The following is a 23,143-nucleotide window of genomic DNA, read 5'->3' as shown; positions in this document are numbered from 1 at the left end:
GGGCCCTGTGACAGCAGATCCCTGCGACAGGGTAACCTCCACGGCGGGAGAGGATGACATCCTCACCAGATCCGCAAACCACGTCCTCCGCGGCCATGAAGGAGCAATCAGAATGGCCGAGGCCCGCTTCTGTTTGATGCCACGAGGTAGAAGTGGTAACGGTGAAAAATGTAAGCTAGGCTGAATCTCCATAGGAACCACTAAGACATCTATCCGCTCTGCCTGGGGATCACTGGACCTCAACCTGTATTGAGGCAGCTTGCAATTGAGTCTGCACGCAATGAGATCTATCTCCGGCGTTCCCCCATCTGAGACAAATCTCCGCAAAACACCTCGGGTTGGAGAGACCATTCCCCTGGATGGAAGGACTGTCTGCAGAGAAAGTCTGCTTCCCAGTTGTTCACACCCGGAATGTGAATCGCTAAGAGCGAGCAGTCATGGGACTCCGCCCACTCAAGTATCCGTGACACCTCCCTCATAGCGAGGGAGCTCCTTGTACCCCCTTGATGGTTGATGTAAGCCACCAAGGTAATGTTGTCGGTCTGGAATCTGATAAAACTGACCGACCCCAGAGAAGGCCAAGCCTTCAGAGCATTGTGGATTGCTCGTAGTTCTAGGATGTTGATCGGAAGGAGAGACTCCTCCCTGGACCACTTTCTTTGTGCCATACTGGCACCCCAAACAGCTCCCCAACCTGACAGACTGGCGTCCGTGGTCACAATCTCCCAGGATGGTCTCAAGAAGGATGTCCCCATGACATGGACAGTTGCCTCCGGACGAATCCACCAAAAGAGAGAGCTCTGAGGATATCAGCTGTGATAGATCTGAATGATCACTATTCCACTGTCTTAACATGCACAATTGAAGAGGTCTTAGGTGGAACCTGGCAAATGGGATGACATCTATGCTTGACACCATGCGATCTATCATCTCCATACATTGAGCCACCGATGGGCTTGAGGAGGACCGAAGGGCTAGACAGGTGGACGCAAGCTTCCAGCGCCGCAGATCTGTGACATAGAGTCTATTATCGTGCCCAGGAACTCCACCCTGTTGCTGGGAACCAGGGATCTCTTTCCTGAGTTGATCTTCCAACCGTGAGACTGGAGCAGAAGAAGAAGAGCCCTTGAATGATCCTCTGCGAGGCTGAACGACGGCGCATGAACTAGGATGTCGTCCAGGTAAGGCGCCACCGTAATGCCCCTGGATCTGGCCACTGCAAGCAGTGCCCCCAGAACCTTTGTGAAGACTCTCGGGGCTGTCGCCAGACCAAAAGGAGGGCACCAATACTGGAAGTGTTAGTCCAGAAATGCAAATCTTTGGAACCTGAAGTGGTCCCTGTGGATTGGCACATGAAGGTAAGAGTCCTTCAAATCTATAGTCGTCATGAACTGCCCCTCTTGAACTAGGGGCAGAATAGATCTGATTGTTTCCATTGTGAACGATGGAACATTCAGAAACTTGTTCAGAATCGGGCGGAACGTGCCCTCCTTCTTTGGAACCACAAAAAGGTTGTAATAGTACCCTAGACCCCTCTCTACTAGGGGTACTGGTACAATAACCCCAAGAAAGGTGAGATCTCTTACACACTCTAGAAAGGCCTCTCTCTTCTCTGGTCTTGAAGACAGGTTTGACAGGAGGAATCTGCCCTCGGGCGGGTGGGATCTGAACCCTATCCTGTCACCCTGGGCGACCACGTCCTGAATGTCCTGCAACCATGTGTCTGAGAATAGATATAATCTGCCCCCTACGTGATCCGGAGACCGGTCGGGTCCCTTTCGGCCCCTTCATGCCGATTTTGTCTCAGGCGGGCTTCTTGCTCTGCTTAGACTTGTTCCAAAATTGAGCTGGCTTCCAAGATCCCTTGGACTGGTCCGCTTTTGCGGTGGGTTGCTGGCGCTGGGCCTTATTCGCACAAAAGGGACGAAAAGTAGATCCTTTAGGCTTAGCCTTCTTATTCTGTGGTAGCAAAGCTCCATTGCCTCCCATAACCGTGGATATAATCAAATCTAATCCTGGACCGAACAGGATCTTTCCTTGAAAAGGCAAGGACAACAGCCTTGCCTTAGAGGTCATGTCCGCAGAGCAAGAATTTAGCCAGAGAGCCCTGCGCGCTAAAACAGAAAAACCTGACACAATAGCATTCAGGCGTATAATTTGCATACTATAGTAACAAGATAGTAGGTAAAGTAGTACTAATGGTAAGTACCTATAGGTGGAAAAACAAAATTTATGCTTACCTGATAAATTTATTTCTCTTGTGGTGTATCCAGTCCACTGGTTCATCCATTACTTGTGGGATATTCTCCTTCCCAACAGGAAGCTGCAAGAGGACACCCACAGCAGAGCTGTCTATATAGCTCCTCCCCTAACTGCAACCCCCAGTCATTCGACCGAAGACAAGCAAGAAAAAAATGAGAAACTATAGGGTGCAGTGGTGACTATAGTTTAAAAATAAAAAAATAAAAAAACACCTGCCTTAAAATGACAGGGCGGGCCGTGGACTGGATACACCACAAGAGAAATAAATTTATCAGGTAAGCATAAATTTTGTTTTCTCTTGTAAAGGTGTATCCAGTCCACGGGTTCATCCATTACTTGTGGGATACCAATACCAAAGCTTTAGGACACGGATGAAGGGAGGGACAAGGCAGGAACTTAAACGGAAGGCACCACTGCCTGTAAGACCTTTCTCCCAAAAATAGCCTCCGAAGAAGCAAAAGTATCAAATTTATAGAATTTAGAAAAGGTATGAAGTGAAGACCAAGTCGCCGCTTACAAATCTGTTCAACAGAGGCCTCATGTTTAAAAGCCCATGTGGAAGCTACTGCTCTAGTAGAATGAGCTGTAATTCTTTCAGGAGGCTGCTGGCCAGCAGTCTCATAAGCTAAGCGTATTATACTTCTTAGCCAAAAAGAAAGAGAAGTTGCCGAAGCCTTTTGGCCTCTCCTCTGTACAGAGTAGACAACAAACAAAGCAGTTGTTTGACGAAAATCCTTTGTAGCTTGTAAATAAAACTTTAAAGCACGAACCACATCAAGATTGTGTAATATATGTTCCTTCTTTGAAGAAGGATTAGGACATAGTGAAGGAACAACAATCTCCTGATTGATATGCTTATTAGATACCACCTTAGGAAGAAACCCAGGTTTGGTACGTAACACTACATTATCTGCATGGAAAATCAGATAAGGGGAATCACATTGTAAAGCAAATAACTCCGAAACTCTTCGAGCCGAGGAGATAGCTACTAAAAACAGAACTTTCCAAGATAAAAGCTTAATATCTATGGAATGCAAAGGTTCAAACGGAACCCCTTGAAGAACTTTAAGAACTAAATTTAAACTCCATGGCGGAGCAACAGGTTTAAACACAGGCTTTATTCTAACTAAAGCCTGACAAAACGCCTGAACGTCTGGAACCTCAAAAAAATAGACAGAGCAGAAATCTGTCCCTTTAAGGAACTAGCTGACAAACCCCTCTCCAATCCTTCTTGGAGAAAAGATAATATCCTAGGAATCCTGACCTTACTCCATGAGTAACCCTTGGATTCACACCAATGACGATATTTACACCATATCTTATGATAGATTTTCCTGGTGACAGGCTTTCGAGACTGAATTAAGGTATCAATGACTGATTCGGAAAAATCACGCTTTAATAGAATCAAGCGTTCAATCTCCAAGCAGTCAGACGTAGAGAAATTAGATTTGGATGTTTGAAGGGACCTTGAAGTAGAAGGTCCTGCCTTAGTGGCAGAGTCCATGGTGGAAAGGATGACATGTCCACCAGATCTGCATACCAAGTCCTGCGTGGCCACGCAGGGGCTATCAAGATCACCAAAGCTCTCTCCTGCTTGATCTTGGCAATCAGACGAGGGAGCAGAGGAAACGGTGGAAACACATAAGCCAGGCTGAAGGACCAGGGCGCTGCTAGAGCATCTATCAGCGCTGCCTTGGGAACCCTGGACCTGGACCCGTAACAAGGAAGCTTGGCGTTCTGACGAGACGCCATGAGATCCAGTTCTGGTTTGCCCCAAAGTTGGATCAACTGGGCAAATACCTCCGGATGGAGCTCCCACTCCCCCGGATGAAAAGTCTGCCGACTTAGAAAATCCGCCTCCCAGTTCTCTACTCCTGGGATATGGATAGCTGAGAGATGGCAAGAGTGAACCTCTGCCCATAGAATTATCTTTGAAACCTCCAACATTGCCAGGGGGCTCCTTGTTCCCCCCTGATGGTTGATATAGGCTACAGTCGTGATGTTGTCCGACTGAAATCTGATGAACCTGACCACAGCTAGCTGAGGCCAAGCCTGAAGAGCATTGAATATCGATCTTAGTTCCAGAATGTTTATTGGAAGGAGGGCCTCCTCCTGAGTCCACGAACCCTGAGCCTTCAGGGAGTTCCAGACTGCACCCCAGCCCAGAAGGATGGCATCTGTCGTTACTATAGTCCATTCTGGCCTGCGGAAACTCATTCCCTTGGACAGATGGACCCGAGATAGCCACCAGAGAAGAGAATCCCTGGTCTCTTGATCCAGATTTAGTAGAGGGGACAAATCTGTGTAATCCCCATTCCACTGATTGAGCATGCAAAGTTGCAGTGGTCTGAGATGTAGGCGGGCAAACGGAACTATGTCCATTGCCGCTACCATTAATCCGATTACCTCCATACACTGAGCCACTGACGGACGAGAAATGGAATAAAGAGCACGGCAGGAAGTTAGAAGTTTTGACAACCTGACCTCTGTCAGATAAATCTTCATTTCTACTGAATCTATCAGAGTTCCTAGGAAGGAAACTCTTGTGAGAGGTGAGAGAGAACTCTTTCCTTCATTCACCTTCCACCCGTGAGACCTTAGGAATGCCAGAACAATGTCCGTATGGGACCTGGCGATTTGAAAAGTTGACGCCTGTATCAGGATGTCGTCTAGGTAAGGGGCTACTGCTATACCCCACGGTCTTAGAACCGCCAGAAGGGACCCTAGAACCTTCGTAAAGATTATTGGTGCCGTGGCTAACCCAAAGGGAAGAGCCACAAACTGGTAATGCCTGTCTAGGAAGGCGAACCTGAGAAACTGATGATGATCCCTGTGTATCGGCATATGTAGATAAGCATCCTTTAAATCCACGGTAGTCATATATTGACCCTCCTGGATCATAGGTAGGATGGTTCGAATAGTCTCCATCTTGAAGGATGGGACCCTGAGAAATTTGTTTAGGATCTTGAGATCCAAGATTGGTCTCAAAGTTCCCTCTTTCTTGGGAACTATAAACAGATTTGAATAGAAGCCCTGCCCCTGTTCCTCCTTTGGAACTGGGTGGATCACTCCCATAACTAGTAGGTCTTGAACGCAATGTAAGAATGCCTCTCTCTTTATCTGGTTTGCAGATAATTGTGAGAGATGAAATCTCCCCTTTGGAGATGAAGCTTTGAAATCCAGAAGATATCCCTGGGAAACAATCTCCAGAGCCCAGGGATCCTGGACGTCTCTTGCCCAAGCCTGGGTGAAGAGAGAAAGTCTGCCCCCCACTAGATCCGGTCCCGGATCGGGGGCTACTCCTTCATGCTGTCTTAGAGGCAGCAGCAGGCTTTTTGGCCTGTTTCCCCTTGTTCCAAGCCTGGTTAGGTCTCCAGACTAGCTTGGACTGGGCAAAATTTCCCTCTTGTTTTGTAGAAGAGGAAGATGAAGCTGCGCCACTCTTGAAGTTTCGAAAGGAACGAAAATTAGTCTGTTTGGTCCTTAACTTGTTGGACCTATCCTGGAGAAGGGCGTGGCCTTTTCCTCCAGTAATATCAGAAATGATCTCCTTCTCCCCTCCTTTGAAGGGGATATTGAGAAGTTTAGACTTTGAAGTGACATCAGCTGACCAGGATTTAAGCCATAGCGCCCTACGTGCCTGAATGGCAAAACCTGAATTTTTAGCCGTTAGCTTGGTTAAATGAAAAACGGCGTCAGAAATAAATGAATTGGCTAACTTAAGAGCTTTAAGCCTGTCAAGGAAATCATCCAATGGGGTCTCTACCTGTAAAGCCTCCTCCAGAGACTCGAACCAGAAAGCCGCTGCAGCAGTGACTGGGGCAATGCATGCAAGAGGCTGGAGAATAAAACCTTGTTGTATAAAGATTTTCTTAAGGAAACCCTCTAATTTCTTATCCATAGGATCTAGGAAAGCACAACTGTCCTCGACAGGAATAGTTGTACGCTTAGCTAGGGTAGAGACTGCTCCCTCCACCTTAGGGACCGTCTGCCACAAGTCCCGTGTAGCGGCATCTATAGGAAACATTTTCTTAAAAGCAGGAGTGGGAGAGAACGGCACACCTGGTCTATCCCATTCCTTAGTAATAATTTCTGAAAACCTCTTAGGGATTGGAAAAACATCAGTGTAAACAGGTACTGCAAAGTATTTGTCCATTTTACACAATTTCTCTGGGACTACAATGGTGTCACAGTCATCCAGAGTCGCTAAAACCTCCCTGAGCAACACGCGGAGGTGTTCAAGCTTAAATTTAAATGCTGTCATTTCAGAGTCAGACTGAAGTAATGCCTTCCCTGAATCAGAAAAGTCACCCACAAATAGAAGCTCTCCTGCTTCAACTTCTGCACATTGTGAGGGTATATCAGACATAGCTACTAAAGAGAGCTCTGTATTTGTTCTAGCCCCAGAGCTGTCTCGCTTTCCTTGTAACCCTGGCAGTTTGGACAATACCTCAGTGAGGGTATGATTCATAACTGCCGCCATGTCTTGTAAAGTAAACGCATTGGACGCGCTAGATGTACTTGGCGTCCCTTGAGCGGGAGTTATAGGTTCTGACACGTGGGGAGAGCTAGATGGCATAACCTCCCTTTTGTCAGTCTCATAAAACCTCAGGTGATAAATCTTTAAAAGCCATAATATGGTCTTTATAACTTATAGAAAGGTCAGTGCATTTGGTACACATTCTAAGAGGGGGTTCCACAATGGCTTCTAAACATAATGAACAAGGAGTTTCCTCTATGTCAGACATGTTTAACAGACTAGTAATGAGACCAGCAAGCTTGGAAAACACTTTAATAAATGTGAATAAAGCAATAATAAAAAACGGTACTGTGCCTTTAAGAGAAAAAAACTACCACATAAACTGCAAAACAGTGAAAAAAAGTAGTAAACTCTACGAAATGTTTACTGTGTGTATAAGGGACCAAAGCAGCATTGCACCCACTTGCAAATGGATGATTAACCCCTCAGGCCCAAAAACGAATTAGAAAAACTTAAAACCTGTTAACAAACAGTCAAACACACTGCCACAGCCCTGCTGTGGCTCCTACCTGCCCTTAAAAATGATTTTTGCAGGAACAAAACCCTCTATAGAGATCCTATAAGCCAGAGGACTCCTACAGGGAAGCTGGATGTCTCAGAGTGAAAACAAAAATAGGCCCCTCCCACCATGCACTCAAAGTCAGAGGGCCTTAAAAAAGTACTCCTAGGAGTAATCTAACAAGCCATGTGGAAATTAGGCCCCAAATAAAGATTTATCACCCTCAGAGAAAAAATGTTTTTATTTATAAATCATGCAAACGTTTTTACACTAAGTAATATAGGTTTTAACATGAATATTATCCCTTTTTGCAAGCATGATCCCAGTTGTTGTTAAATCACTGTATCAGGCTTACCTTAAATATACCAGGCACTGTCAGCATTTTCTAGACCTTATCATCTCTCTAGAAAAAAATATACTGAACATACCTCAAAGCAGGCAATCTGCAGACTGCCCCCCCCAACTGAAGTTTTCTTTCCATACTCTTCAGTTATGTGTGAGAACAGCAATGGACCTTAGTTACAAACCGCTAAGATCCTCAAACCTCCAGGCAGAAGTCTTCCTCCAATTTCTGCCTGAGAGTAAAAACAGTACAACGCCGGTACCGTTTAAAAATAACAAACTTTTGATTGAAGGTAAAAACTACACTAAGTCACCACATCTCTCTTGATACTTCCTTTCTTGTCGAGAGATGCAAGAGAATGACTGGGGGTGGCAGTTAGGGGAGGAGCTATATAGACAGCTCTGCTGTGGGTGTCCTCTTGCAGCTTCCTGTTGGGAAGGAGAATATCCCACAAGTAATGGATGAACCCGTGGACTGGATACACCTTTACAAGAGAAATATGTTTGTAATCTACAAGCACCTGCTAGGGGAGCAATATAGCACTAAGGAGACTCATAGATAAATGAGTTACAAAGTCTGTAACAAAAAAGAATGCTTTACCCCTGCAATTATTTAGGAAAAATTCTCACTGAATAATACAGGAACGATTTTTAACCATTCATACTTTGGGGCCTATCTATCAAGCTCCGAATGGAGCTTGATGTCCCGTGTTTCTGGCGAGCCTGCAGGCTCGCCAGAAACAGCAGTTATGAAGCAGCGGTCACAAAGACCGCTGCTCCATAACCTGTCCGCCTGCTCTGAGCAGGCGGACAGACATCACCGGAAATCAATCCGATCGAGTACGATTGGGTTGATTGACACCCCCTGCTGGCGGCCCCTCTTGTGAGCTGCTGGTGCAATGCTGAATACTTCAAGCGTATTGCTCACCATATTCAGCGAGGTCTGGCGGACCTGATCCGCACTGTCGGATCAGGTCTGCCAGACTTTCTTAAATAGGGGCCTTTATTTTTATTGGTTTAACTATTCAATCATACACGTTTAAAAACACTTAAACTCTCTAGATATCAATATAAAGCATAGATGTGTGAAAAATACCTCTAAGAATCAAGTATCTTTTGCCTAGATTACGAGTTTTGCGGTAACAGGGGTGCGGTGCTAACTTGCAGTTTATTCTCACCGCTCACTTCCCTGTAGCGCTGGTATTACAGATTTTTACAAACCCGGCGTTAAAAGGCAAGAAGTGAGCGTAGAGCAAAATTGCGCTCCACACTGCACTCCAATACCAGCACTGCTTAAGTGAGCGGTGAGCTGGTTGTACGTGCTCGTGCACGATTTCCCCATAGACATCAATGGGGAGAGCCGGCTGAGAAAAAAAACAGCAGCGTAAAACTCAGTAACGCAGCACCACTGATTCCTATGGGGAAACTAAAGTTATGTTTACACCTAACACCCTAACATGAACCCCGAGTCTAAACACCCCTAATCTTACACTTATTAACCCCTAATCTGCCGCCCCCGACATCGCCGACACCTGCATTATACTTATTAACCCCTAATCTGCTGCCCCAACATTGCCGACACCTACATTATATTTATTAACCCCTAATCTCCCTCCCCCAATGTCGCCTCAACCTACCTACATGTATTAACCCCTAATCTGCTGCCCCCAACGTCGCCGCCACTATTCTAAATGTATTAACCCCTAAACCTAAGACTAACCCTAACCCCAAAACCCCTAACTTAAATATAATTTAAATAAATCTAAATAAAATTCCTATCATTAACTAAATTATTCCTATTTAAAACTACTTACCTATAAAATAAACCCTAAACTAGCTACAATATAAATAATAGTTACATTGTATCTAGCTTAGGAATTATTTTTATTTTACAGGCAAGTTTGTATTTATTTTAACTAGATAGAATAGTTACTAAATAGTTAGTAACTATTTAATAACTACCTAGCTAAAATAAATACAAATTTACCTGTAAAAGAAAACCTAACCTAAGTTACACTAACACCTAACCTAACCCTACAATTAAATAAATTCCCTAAATTAAATACAATTAAATAAATTACCTAAATAAAATACAATTAGCTAAATTACAAAAACAAACAAACACTAAATTACAGAAAATAAAAAAACAAATTACAAGATCTTTAAACTAATTACACCTAATCTAATAGCCCTATCAAAATAAAAAGCCCCCCCAGAACAAAAAAAAACCCTAGCCTAACCTAAACTACCAATAGCCCTTAAAAGGAGTATGTGATACAAAATCTGCAAAAAATTGGCTTCTTCCGTCACAAATGGGGTTTAGAAGATGCCAATTTTGTAATGCATGCAAACAAATGAAAAAAGCACCTAAGATATGTAACAAATTCCACTCAGCAGATTATAAAAGGAGTTATGATATCAATCAGTTTATCACTTGTAACAGCAAAAATGTTATTTATCTGTTACGCTGTTCGTGTGATCTGATTTATATAGGACGCACCTCTAGATTATTGAAAACTAGATTGAATGAACATATCTATAACATTGAAAAAGGGTATCAGAATCACAGTGTCCGCACATTTCGATAAGAAACATAATAGGAGAGTAAATGACCTGGAGTTCTTAGGTATAAGGAAGGTGGAACAAGGTTGGAAGGGAGGAGATGTACAAAATTCTTTGGGACAATTGGAGATGAAGTGGATACATACTATGGATAGCTTCATACCCAGCGGACTAAATAAAGACTTTGAAATACACCACTTCCTGTAAATATTAATTACGTATAACATAATAGGCGTTTCTTTGGCGACTTCACCTATGGGAATATATACAGTCTTATCAGAGGAGTTGGTACAGCATATATTGATATATCTTGTGCACACATTGTAGATTTGTAGCACCTATTTAATTGGGGTGAGATATGACTGGCCACATTACCCTTAGGATGCAGCGATATTTGCAATAATTGAGCATCATATATTCTCATACCCTTTAGGTACCGCACATATAACCATCTGGATGGGATATATTGTTTCCTAGTTGTAGACATGTGTCAGTAGTAATTTGCTATATTTAGGTTGTGTCACTATGATACTGATGTATATTAACATGACCCTTAGTAGTCACTAGATTTGTTTGTTATAAGTGTAATAGGATGTCTTACAGAAATTTGACATTTGTATAGGTACACATCATAATCAATTGTGAATTTCTCCTTAACTACTATGACATTGCAGAAATTAACTTCCATCGACTTGTAATTCCTTACTGTAAGGACAGTGTCTCATTTGCCGTATAAGATGATAGTATTCTTGACCACTGGGATATAATGCCCTTTTTCAAAATGGAGGACCTTGCTTCCTCGATTTCCAGTTTGTTATCACACGGAGGTATAAAAGGGAACATGGACATGCGCACTTCATTCCTTGAAAAAGCTGATCTAGCAAAACATATGTCGGAACTGTTAATACTAATCTCACCAGTGCGTCTCTGCATTTGCCTATACACCTGGGGGGGGAGCTATTCCTACTGGTAACTAAGGGTGGACGGTCTAGCGGTTAAGTTTCTGCTTCTCTATCCACATCCATCCAGTGTTTGGGACTGCTCTTCTGAGTAATAACTCATATATTGTTGCTCACTTATCCTCTGTTGATGGTGTCTGTTGTGCATTTGTGACGCTTTTATATGTTTTTAATAAATACTACATTTTATTATATCTGCGTGAGAGTAACTGTTTACCTACCAGTATAAAGTAGGTGTGCGCATTTCCCTGAGCTTGGTTAAAGCTCCACACAAATGTGAGTAATCACTCGTGAACAAGTGTATCACATTTTCCTAAAAGTGGTTACAGAATTACACTATGTTGTGCATTTTGTTTCTTTTCTTTTGAGAGCGCACACAGAAGACCACGAAAGGCTGGAAACTCCAAAGAGAGAGAACATATCCTTATTTATGAACTCTCATTTATCTATTTAATATTTTTATTGTACGTTTGTGTTATCACATTTATTTCACAGCCCTTAAAAGGGCCTTTTGCTGGGCATTGCCCCCAAGAAATCAGCTCTTTTACCTGTAAAAAAATACACACAATCCCCCCCAACAGTAAAACCCACCACCCACACAACCAATCCCCCAAATAAAACCCTAACTAAAAAACCTAAGCTCCCATTGCCCTGAAAAGGAACAGCCAATTGCCCTGATTGCATCAACCAATAGGAATTTTTCAACCTTAATTCCGATTGGCTGATAGAATTCTATCAGCCAATCGGAATCTAAGGGACGCCATCTTGGATGACATCACTTAAAGGTACCTTCATTCAGGAAGACGTCGGAAGTAGAGGATGCTCCGCGCCGGCTGTCTTGAAGATGGAGCCACTCCGCGTCGGAAGGGTGAAGATAGAAGATGCCGTCTGGGTGAAGACTTCTGCCCGTCTGGAGGACCACTTTGCAATGCCCCGCAAAAGGCCCTTTTAAGGGCTATTGATAATTTAGTTTAGGCTAGGGTTTTTTTTTTATTTTGGGGGGGCTTTTTTTATTTTGATAGGGCTATTAGATTAGGTGTAATTAGTTTAAATATCTTGCAATTTGTTTTTTATTTTCTGTAATTTAGTGGGAGGGGGGTTTTGTAATTTAGCTAATTGTATTTAATTTATTTCATTGTATTTAATTTAGGTAAGTTATTTAATTGTAGTGTAGTGTTAGGTGTTAGTGTAACTTAGGTTAGGTTTTATTTTACAGGTAAATTTGCATTTATTTTATTAGCTAGGTAGTTAGTAAATAGTTTATAACTATTTAGCAACTATTCTACCTAGTTAAAATAAATACAAACTTGCCTGTATAATAAAAATAAACCCTAAGCTAGATACAATGTAACTATAAGTTATATTGTAGCTAGCTTAGGGTTTATTTTATAGGTAAGTATTTAGTTTTAAATAGGAATAATTTAGGTAATGATAGGAATTTTATTTAGATTTATTTGAATTATATTTAAGTTAGGGGGTGTTAGGGTTAGACTTAGGTTTAGGGGTTAATAAATTTAGAATAGTGGCGGCAATGTTGGGGACGGCAGATTAGGGGTTAATAAATGTAGGTAGGTGGTGACGATGTTAGGGGCGGCAGATTAGGGGTTAATAAGTATAATGTAGGTGACGTCGATGTTGGGGGCAGCAGATTAGGGGTTAATAGGTATAATGTAGGTGGCGGCGATGTACGGAGAGGCAGATTAGGGGTTAATAATATTTAACTAGTGTTTGCGAGGCGGGAGTGCGGCAGTTTAGGGGTTAATATATTTATGATAGTGGCGGCGATGTCCGGAGCGGCAGATTAGGGGTTAATAATTTTATTTTAGTGTTTGCTATGCAGGAGGGCCTCGGTTTAGGGGTTAATAGGTAGTTTATGGGTGTTAGTGTACTTTTTAGCACTTTAGTTAGGAGTTTTATGCTACAGCTTTGTAGCGTAAAACTCATAACTACTGACTTTAAAATGCGTTAGGAATCTTGGCGGTAGAGGGTGTACCGCTCACTTTTTGGCCTCCCAGGACAAACTCATAATACCAGCGTTATGCAGGTCCCATTGAAAAAAGCCTTTATGAAATTTACGTAAGTTGGTTTGCGGTAAGGCCAAAAAAGTGTGCGGTGCCCCTAAATCTGAAAGACTCATAATAACCAGCAGGCGTAAAAAAAACAGCATTAGGACCTGTTAACGCTGCTTTTTCACCTTCCCGCAAAACTCGTAATCTAGCCATATATGTGAAACACTATACTTGGTTTGTATGATATCAAGCAGTTAGATACAAACAATATCTTTTGTAGCCGGCTATTAATAAGTTAAAAAATAATGCTGTAGCAAGAGGACCTGATAATATGTGCAATGTCAGGTTATGAGATTAAAGCTATCTAGCTAATACTTTATCTGCAATTATAAAGTCCTTGCTTGCACAGTTAACTTAAGCATAGCTGTTCAATGTTATAGATTCTATCTGCTTGAACTCTCTCAATATCAATATATAGCATAGGTATGTGAATAATACCTCTGAAAGTCATGTATCTAAATATGAAACATTGTACTTGGTTTGTATAATATCAAGCAGTTAGATACAAACAATATTTTTTGCAGCCGGCTATTAATAAATTCATAAATAATTCTGTAACAAGAGGACCTGTTAATATGTTGGATGTCAGATTGCAAGATTTAAGCTAATAAGCTAATACTCTAATTATAAAGTCCTTGCTTGCACAGTTAACTTTAGCACAGCTATTCAGTGTAATAGATTCTGTCTGCTTAAGCCCCTTCTATAGCGGGGGCTAGATTAACGTTTAACTGACCTGTTTCACTAACATAGCACAACGTCTGATCTCAGAATATAACACACATTTACAAGCTATTGGCAATCAACAGTTATCATAGAGTGTAAGCGGTTAAAAAATGAGAGTATGAACTCTCTGATGCCAGAACCCCAGATATATAAAATGTAGCATTTGCATATTGGCATCACAGATGAAAGAATTGGCGATCTTCAACGCCTTAATCTTCTCCTGTATCTCGTTGATGGATGTCTCCCCCTCGACCATTTCACACAGGGATTCACACCAATATGTCGCAGCTCCAGCGACTGCCGCAACGGCCGCTGCTGGCTAAAAAACATACCCTGTGTGCTGAAACAACTTTCTCAACATGTTTTCCAACTTTTTATCCATGGCCTCTTTAAACGATGAACTATCCTCAAGGGGAATAGTCATCCGCTTTGCGAGCGTAGAGATAGTCCCATACACGTTAGGGATGGCCCCCCACAGATCAAGCTGAGAGTCCGGAACGGGGAACAGTTTTTTAAACGAAGAAGAAGGGGAAAAGGAAGAACCTAATCTCTCCCATTCGTTCTTAATAATATTAGCCATCTTAACGGGAACCGGGAAAGACTGAGGTACTACCCTGTCCTCGTATACCTTGTCAAGCTTAGGAATCGCAGGTTCCTCCAGTATCTTAGGTTCCGGAACCTCCAGAGTAGCAAGCACCTGCTGTAGCAGAAAGCGCAAATTCTGCATCCTACACCTATAACCAGGCTCCTCCGCCACCGAGGTTTAGATGACACAGACTCCGACCCAGAAGGGGCTCCCTCCGAATAGTCGGAGTGGGCCTCGTCCTCATATAGAGCCTCTGGATCTCCCATCGGCGAGGACAAACCCTGGGTCAGGCCGCTATAATAAACCGGGACGAAGAACCCTCAGAGGTGGACGGCTCAGTAGTACTAGACATCCGTTTACATTTAGATGCTGTAACTTTATCAAGGCATGTGGAACATAGTTGAGCAGGCTGATCTACCAGAACCTCCTCACAATAAACACAGGAATGAGACTTTATTAAGGAAGGAGAGCCTTCCAACGCGTCAGAGTCCTCCATCGCTTGCACACTTGGATAGACTAACTTTATTGATTAAAAAGGCACCTTTATACCACCAATGCCTAGGGCACTCACCACCTCCTAGGACCCAGACTACAGAAACCGCTACGTCTCCTGAGCCACAGATCAACAAGAAGGATAGATAGCCACACCCAGTCGCATGGAATGCCTAGCAGGACCTCCCCTGCACTAGGGAAAAACGCACCAAAAAATGGCCGCGCAGGTTTCCGCAAGTAACCTGAAGCAACCTGAAAGGATTTAAGCAGCTCTCATTCTATTGGCTAATTCGAATTAGCCAATAGAATGAGAGCTGCTTAAATCCTATTGGCTGATTTGAATAGCCAATAGGATTCTAGCAGCCCTAATTCCTATTGGTTGATTCCAATTTTTCAGCCAATAGGAATGCAAGGGACGCCATCTTGAATCGCGTACCTTGCCTTGAAGATTCAGTGTACAACGGTGAGCGTATGAAGAGGATGCTCCGCGCCGGATGTCTTCAAGATGGACCCGCTCCGCGCCTCCAGGATCAAGATAGAAGATGCTGCCTGGATGAAGATTGAAGAGGCCACCTGGATGAAGACTTCTCGCCGCTGGGATCAGGACTTCGCCACCGGGATGAAGATTGAAGAGGCCGTCTGGATGAGGACTTCAACACCGGGATAAAGATCGTTCAAGCGGGACTTCAAAAACTGTAAGTGGATTTTTTGGGTGTTTTTTTTTTTTTTAGTTTAGGGTCTGGGCAGTAAAAGAGCTAAATGCCTTTTTAACCCTTTCCGGTCCTATAAATTTTCAATTTAGTGCGCCAGCAGGTCTTATTTATTTTTCTGGAAAAAACACCCACATACTTTTATGGAAGTAAGACTGCAACGCGCGGTAACGCTACACCACTCCTAACTGCCTGCTTATCCAGCATGGAGATTGACCGTGGAGCTCATATGCGCCTAAAGTTTTTTTAGATAGTTTTTTTTTTTTTTTTTTTTGTGGGTTTGGGGTGGGGGTGGTTTGTAATGTTAGTGGGTCTTTGTAATTATTTTTCACTAAAAGAGCTGCTATCTTTAGGGCAATGCCCTTGGTAGTTTGGAAGGTGGGAGTTTGTATAGTGTTAGGGGGTGTTTGTATTATTTTTTTTAGCAAAAGAGCTGTTTAACTCAGGGCAATGCCCTACAAAAGGCCCTTGGTAGTTTGGGGGGTGGGGTCTGTATAGTGTTAGGGGGTGTTTGTATTATTATTTTTAGCAAAAGAGCTGTTTAACTCAGGGCAATGCCCTACAAAAGGCACTTTTAATGGCCCCTCAAAAGGCCCTTTTTTTTTTTTTTTTTTTTTTTTTTATTGAGGTTATGAGATAAAACAAGTTACAATCAAAATTTCCAAAGTAAATATTTTCATACAATAAACAATGTTTACATTCAGTACTATTTTGGCTTTACATAACAGACCTCAAGTTTTCATTTATAAGAATACTAGGATATCCCCTTTCAAAGTCAATGAAGTTTGCGCTAGAATGGTATCCCCTAGTGGCAAGCGGGGGCCACTCTTGGACCCCAAAATACAGTAATGACCTATACGGGGAACAACTGGGGAGAAAAGATTAATTGGGCCACTCTTGGACCCACTGTATTATAAAGAACAGCAGGTAATTGATCACAATAGCTAAAGCTTATAAAAGACCGCTGTGGGCTAGTCCAAAAGAGAATAAGAGTACAAGTGCATAATGCTATTCAGCACCTTTGTCTGTAAAACTACTGAAAATGGGGCATACAGAGATATTCACATGTAGTAGTATATGGCAAACATTGTTCACAACTAAACACCAAGGAATATGTACATAACTTAGATATTTCCAGGCCAAGTAGATTCAGAGAAAAAACAAAAACAAGAACATTTGTCTATATTTTAGGTAAACTACTGCCACTAAGCATAGAGTTGCATAGACTTTTTAATTCATTTAGGAAATATTATTATAAGTAGTGACGGACTCATGGGCCATTTGCTCTGGAAGGCATAGGCATGTATATATTAAATGTACAGTTAGGAGTATCCCCCTAGTGCCTGGTTCTAAAGCATTAGTGATGAACTGGTAGTGGCAGATCATAGACTTAAGGGTCATAAGGCGCTCCTTTAATTTTATAATTATCTCCCGGCGGCCATAAGGACCCATAAATTGTAAGGGTGCTGGGGGGGTTGGTAGCCCATCTAGAATATCAAAAAGGATAACACATATATAAACATACTGATATCACTGTCCCAAATGAACCTAACAGTGGACAGACATATATGCAGTTGTGAATAGACAGTGTGCAAATGTAACTAGCGTAACTACATGAAACTGACACAATAATATACCAGATATAATTAACTGTAGTTATATGTTTATCATAGAGCTGCCTGGAAGAAAAAAAAAAAAAAAAACATACTAACGTCAATAAATTCCAGGGCTTATGTTTTGAGAAGGTTATGTCTCTAGTATAATCAACTAGCAGGGCAGAACTTAGTAGTTCTGTCGGCAAACCGAGTAGTGTCCCAGGCTAGAAGATCAGTTCAGTAAGAAAAGGCTCTATCCTACCCCTGTTTTCGGCATTCGGCCATCTGGGAAGTATTGGTTCAACAAAAAACAGGACCATCGCTTCTGAGGAGCGCAACTTTCGAAGCTCCCTGTCTTGTCTAATGTGAGTAACTTGTATAGCTGATCAGTGGGATGCTGTCGGTCCGGTAAGTCACAGAGTGGGGCAGAGCGTTGCAGCAGCTTTTTTGTTTGTGTACTCACGGCACTTCCAGGGATTCCCAGGCCCATCTGTTTCAGCCCCAGAATACCGCGTGTCCTCTCAGGAGACCCTGAGCAGTTTGCCGGTCTGCGTGCTTCGCCCAATATGGGACACTCTGACAAAGGCTGTCGCCAGACCCCAGATGCGTCACTCAGGTCAGTCCAAATAACACTGCAGTGTCTGTGCACAAGGGATGCACCGCTCTTCATAAGACCTTGGATGCAGTGAGTGCGGCCTGCAAAAATGGGGAACGCTAAGGGCCCCAGGGGGGCGGCTGTTGGCAGCGGGTCTGGCAAGAGCTCCAGAATCGACCTCCACTTATCTCCCATATTTCGAGTGTGGTAAGCAGGGTGTAGGCTAGGGGTAACGCCATGCACTTCTATTTTGGCCTCACTCGTGGGTCTCCCCGCAATCGGCTCCTTCATGTGTGAGTCTATTGTGGATGCTCGCAGTCCTGATGAGTAATCCGCTAGATCAGCCAAATCTACAGCGTTATTATCCGGTATGCTCGGATTACAGTTCTGTGCTGTCTCATCAGGGGCCCAAATCTGTGGCAAGGAATCAGATGGGTTCGGGAGGTGCACTCGGTTACTGGCATCTTTGTTAGATTTCCCTGGGGGATCCCCTAGAGCCATATGCCGACGTCCACTGCGCTTTACTAGAGCTCGCAGGCCATCCACTTCAGCAGACCAGGTCTGCAATATCTTCTCATGGTGTTTAGCTAACAAGCGGGACACAGCCTCAATTAACATAGCGTCACAGGGCACCATGTTTTATTTTTGTTAGTAGGTGCGTGTGTAGCTAGAAAATGCCTTGCTTCTCTCTCTCTTCTTTAACTTGTTGTATCAGTAAGGTAGATAATAGACATAGAAATTGTTATTGAAGTTTTCAGTGTCTACGCACTGCATACCCGGCTTACAAGGTACCGGGGGGGGTGTTGAGAGCCTCTCACTGAAGTGACTGCCTTAGGCCTCAACTCTCCGGATCAGTTATTAAGTGTGGTAGTCCCAATGTTGTGGTATCATTTGATTCCTCTTTGTAAGCAGAGCCTAATCATCAGGGAGAGGTAGATGGGAGATCCTCATAAACATCAATAGAAGGCAAAATATTAATGTCTCACACAGAGCAACTGATATTGCGTCCATTCAAGGAGCTGCCCAGAGTCACGCCCAAAAGGCCCTTTTAAGGGTCCTTGGAAGTTTATTCTAAATTAGGCTTTTTTATTTTGGGGGTGGGTTTTTTTGTTGTTTTTTTTTAAGGGTATTAGAATATGAATAATCTTTATTTTTTTGGATAATTTCGTTTGTTTGTTTTTTGTAATGGTAGTTTTTTTATTTTTTGTAATTAGGTTTTAGTGTAAGGCAGGTTAGGTTTTATTTCACAGGTAAGTTTGTATTTATTTTAACTAGGAAGTTAGTAAATAGTTAATAACTATTTACTAACTAGTCTACCTAGTTAAAATAAATACAAACTTACCTGTGAAATAAAAATAAACCTAAGTTAGCTACAATATAACTATTAGTTATATTGTAGCTATCTTAGGTTTTATTTCACAGGTAAGTATGTATTTAGTTTAATGATTATTTAGTTAATAATTGTAAGTTTAATTTAGATCTAATTTCATTATGTTAAGTTAGGGGGTGTTAGGGTTAGGGTTACGTTAGGCTTAGGTGTTAATATAGTTTAATTTAGGTTGTTGCGATGTGGGGGGCTGGCGGTTTAGCGGTTAATGGGTTTATTTAGTGGTAGTGATGAGGGAGGCCAGAGGTTTAGGGGTGAATAACTTGATTTAGTTGCAGCGATGTTGGGGAGCGGCGGAATAGGGGTTAATAACTTTAATATAGTTGTGGCGATGTTGGGGTGCGGCGGAACAGGAGTTAATAAGTTAGTATAGTGGTGGCGATATCGGGAGTGGCAGATTAGGGGTTAATAATTTTATTTAGGTGGCGGCGATATCGGGAGCGTCAGATTAGGGGTTAATAACTGTAGGCAGGTGTCTGCGATGTCAGGGGCAGCAGATTAGGGGTGTTTAGACTCAGAGTTTATGTTAGGGTGTTAGGTTTAAACTGTATTTTTATTTTCCCCATAGACATCAATGGGGCTGCGTTACGGAGCTTTTGTTTCCATGTTCGCAGGTGTTAGACTTTATTTTGCCGGCTGTTTCAGGACAGGGAGACATACATTGTAAGACAGTGAAAATATATCAGGTTGTGTAAAATTAATCCAGTTTATTGTAAAGTAACAATTATAACCATTTTAAAAAATAGCCACAATAATTTATATACTTAGATTATTTCACTGACTCCACTGTAATCTAATCAGAGCATTTGCATTTATTGTACCACTGCAATAACAAATCAGTAACATTATATTAGATATATTTTGCACAAATTCACAAACATATATGCTAAACATAATTTATTTTTTGTAGAAATAAAATAAGGTTATTTATATTTATTTTGTCACAAGTGAATATAGAATGAGATGTACATCAGTTACAATTATACTCTTATCTCTTGTATGTGTGCAGCCATCAATAAAACAGATTTTCTAATCAGCATATTTTGTCTAACTGCTAAGGAGTCATTATTAGATCCAGTATGTTCCGTCCTTAGTATTATGACCTCTAGGACGCCAGACAACTCTTTTAGATCACTGAGTCACTGAATAGCTGTTAAATGGAGTATACAAAGTTATGACACTTCGCCATGTAATGATATCTTCCCCTTGCTAAAGCATTTCAGCGATTGATTTAACCCCTCTGAAGGTGCAACATGCCAGACAAGTGAGAGTTCCTAAAAAAAAAGTGCCTCTTTAAATAGAATCTGTATTTCACAGGGCTGTCAGAACCAGAAAAAAAACACATTATTTAATTTACTCATATTGATCATAACATATCTATAAATTAAAGGGATACTAAACCTCAATTTTTTCTTTCATGATTCAGATAGAGAATACAATTTAAAACAACTTTCTAATTTGCTCATATTATCACATTTTCTTCATTCTCTTGCTATCTTCATTTGAAAAGCAGGAATGTAAAGTTTAGGAGACGGCCCATTTTAGGTTCAGCACCCTGGACAGTGCTTTCTTATTGGTGGCTACATTTAGCCACCAATCAGCAAGTGCAACCTAGGTAATGAACCAAAAATGGGCTGACTTCCAAGCTTTACATTCCTGATTATCAAATAAAGATAGCAAGACAATAAAGAAAAATTTAGAAAGTTGCTAACAATTGCATGCTCTATCTGAATCATGAAAGGAAAAAATTGAAGTTTAGTGTCCCTTTATATTACTAAAATAAAAGTTAAAATCATGACCAAACATATAAGTGCCAATGCTGCCTTCATCCATGCACACATATGCTATGAAATTCTTAAAGGGACATTAAAGTAAAAAACAATTGTATTGGGGATAAGACATTGTTTACTGTACTGGTAAAAGTTCTACATACAACATTCAGGTCTCTTTCTATATGTATAAAATACAGGTTTTAAAATGTGTTTTGCAGTCCCAGGATACAACCCTTCAAAATCCTTTTGAATGCTGTTTATTTTACTTGCTTTTTTTAATAATATAATTTAATACGATCTGTGTGTTTAAAATGATCTTTTTAAACACACAGATCTCTTCTATCATTCTTTAAGCAGAGAAATTCACAAATGTAGATTTTTGTTTTACACTACCTACATACTTAAAGGGATATTATACACTAGATTTTTCTTTGCATAAATGTTTTGTAGATGATCCATTTATATAGCCCATATGAGAGTATTTTTGTAACAACGTATAGTGTTTCTTATTATTGTAATAACATTGTGCTGAGTTTCAGACTTCTAACCAAGCCCAAAGTGTCAGATGTATACATGTGTTTACAGACCCCTGCTGGCCCCCGTTTGTCTAATCTGTCTTTTCATATGCCGGGAAGGGGTGTGCTGCTCCCAGCCCCTTTCACTGGGTGTTTCAGCCTAACCTCATCAACAGTGTTAAACTTGGAGCTTCTAAAAAAGTTTTTAAAAGGTTTTATACTGGGTTTTTAGATCAGTATCTGTGCATATTCTTCTTTGAGTAGTGTCTATTACATGCAGTTATATGAAAATTGTTGTATACTGTCCCTTCAAAGGAAAGCTAAAGGCAATTTGCAATTGTTAAAAAAAGCTAGTTTGGCCCTTTTTAACACTAATATCTAAAACGTGCCAGACTAAGAGTCCATTTAACCTCTAATTGGTAAATACGCTCTTGTGCTCTTGTTTGATGGAAAGGCAGCCCACTAACCAGCGCTTTGTAGGCACAGACAAGTCCTAACTACCAGTCAGCACTGTGTAAGCTCCAAGACTGGCATTAAAAACAAAAAAGGCAGCAGCCTTCCTTCCACACTCGGGTTAGAAATGACCGCACTATAGTATGGTGGCGCTGTACAGCATACTATTGATCATTACGTCTCTTTAAATTAACAAGAAAAGTAATATTTAACAGTGGGTTTTTTTGTATTGCGTAATTACTCTTTAATATTTGCTGTGGATACAGTACAGTAATTGAACACATTTCATCAGGTTCACAACTTGTAACTATCTGTACCCAACTCAGGGAGGATTTTGTTTTTATAATAACAATAGTCATCTCCAAGCAGAAACTGTGCATTGGTATAAATGTGAGAAAAATAATTATTTGTTATCACAAATATACATCTAGTATAGTATATGTTTTTTGTTCAGATAAATAGTATTTCTGAAATTTCTAAAACAATACCACTTTGACCTCAGGTGTAAAATACTGGCCACAGCTGTATATATCAGAAATGTGGTAAACCAATAGGCATCTGCAAACAAAGATGGGGTAAAAGCCAAAAAATAAAAAGTTATATAAACTATCCCATAAATCAGAAAACCTTGGATAGACTTGTAGGCAAACTTACCTCTTTATTGTAGAGTAGAAGGCGCTGTTCTGAGACAGGGAAACCAGTGTCTCTGAAGATCAACTGCTTGATGTCTTTAGTAATAGATGACGGAGGCACCTCATATGTCCTACAACCAACATATTCATGTAGCACCGTTACCCTGGACAACCTGACACAGAAAACAAATAAAGTATTCAATGATAAAGGTATTCTGTAATCAAACCCTAACTTTACTTTAAAAGAAACAGGAAAGTCATGATGCAGAGAGACAGCATGTGATTTGAAACACCTTTCCAATTTGCGTCTACTAACAAATTTACTTCATTCTATTGGTATCCACTGATAAAGAGAAGGCTCACGAGAACCAATGCACTGCTGGTAGATAGATGAACACATTTAGTGAGCCAATGACAAAAGCATAATTCTTAACATTTGTGGCTGAGAAT

The 23,143-nt window shown here is 41.4% G+C and overlaps 1 protein-coding gene across 4 annotated transcripts in view; it reads right to left on the bottom strand.

Moving 5' to 3' along the window:
* SACS (sacsin molecular chaperone) overlaps positions 1–23,143 on the bottom strand; it is a 290,289-nt gene that overhangs the window by 138,061 nt on the left and 129,085 nt on the right. For all 4 annotated transcript variants that reach the window (XM_053708508.1, XM_053708507.1, XM_053708510.1 and 1 more), the window contains one exon: positions 22,716–22,866. In XM_053708508.1, coding sequence (XP_053564483.1) covers positions 22,716–22,866 — 151 coding nt within the window. The remainder of the gene's footprint in view (positions 1–22,715; positions 22,867–23,143) is intronic.

The sequence above is a fragment of the Bombina bombina genome, chromosome 3, assembly GCF_027579735.1.
Source record: "Bombina bombina isolate aBomBom1 chromosome 3, aBomBom1.pri, whole genome shotgun sequence".
Classification (NCBI taxonomy): Eukaryota; Metazoa; Chordata; class Amphibia; order Anura; family Bombinatoridae; genus Bombina; species Bombina bombina.
This window is presented reverse-complemented; position numbering and strand designations above follow the sequence as displayed.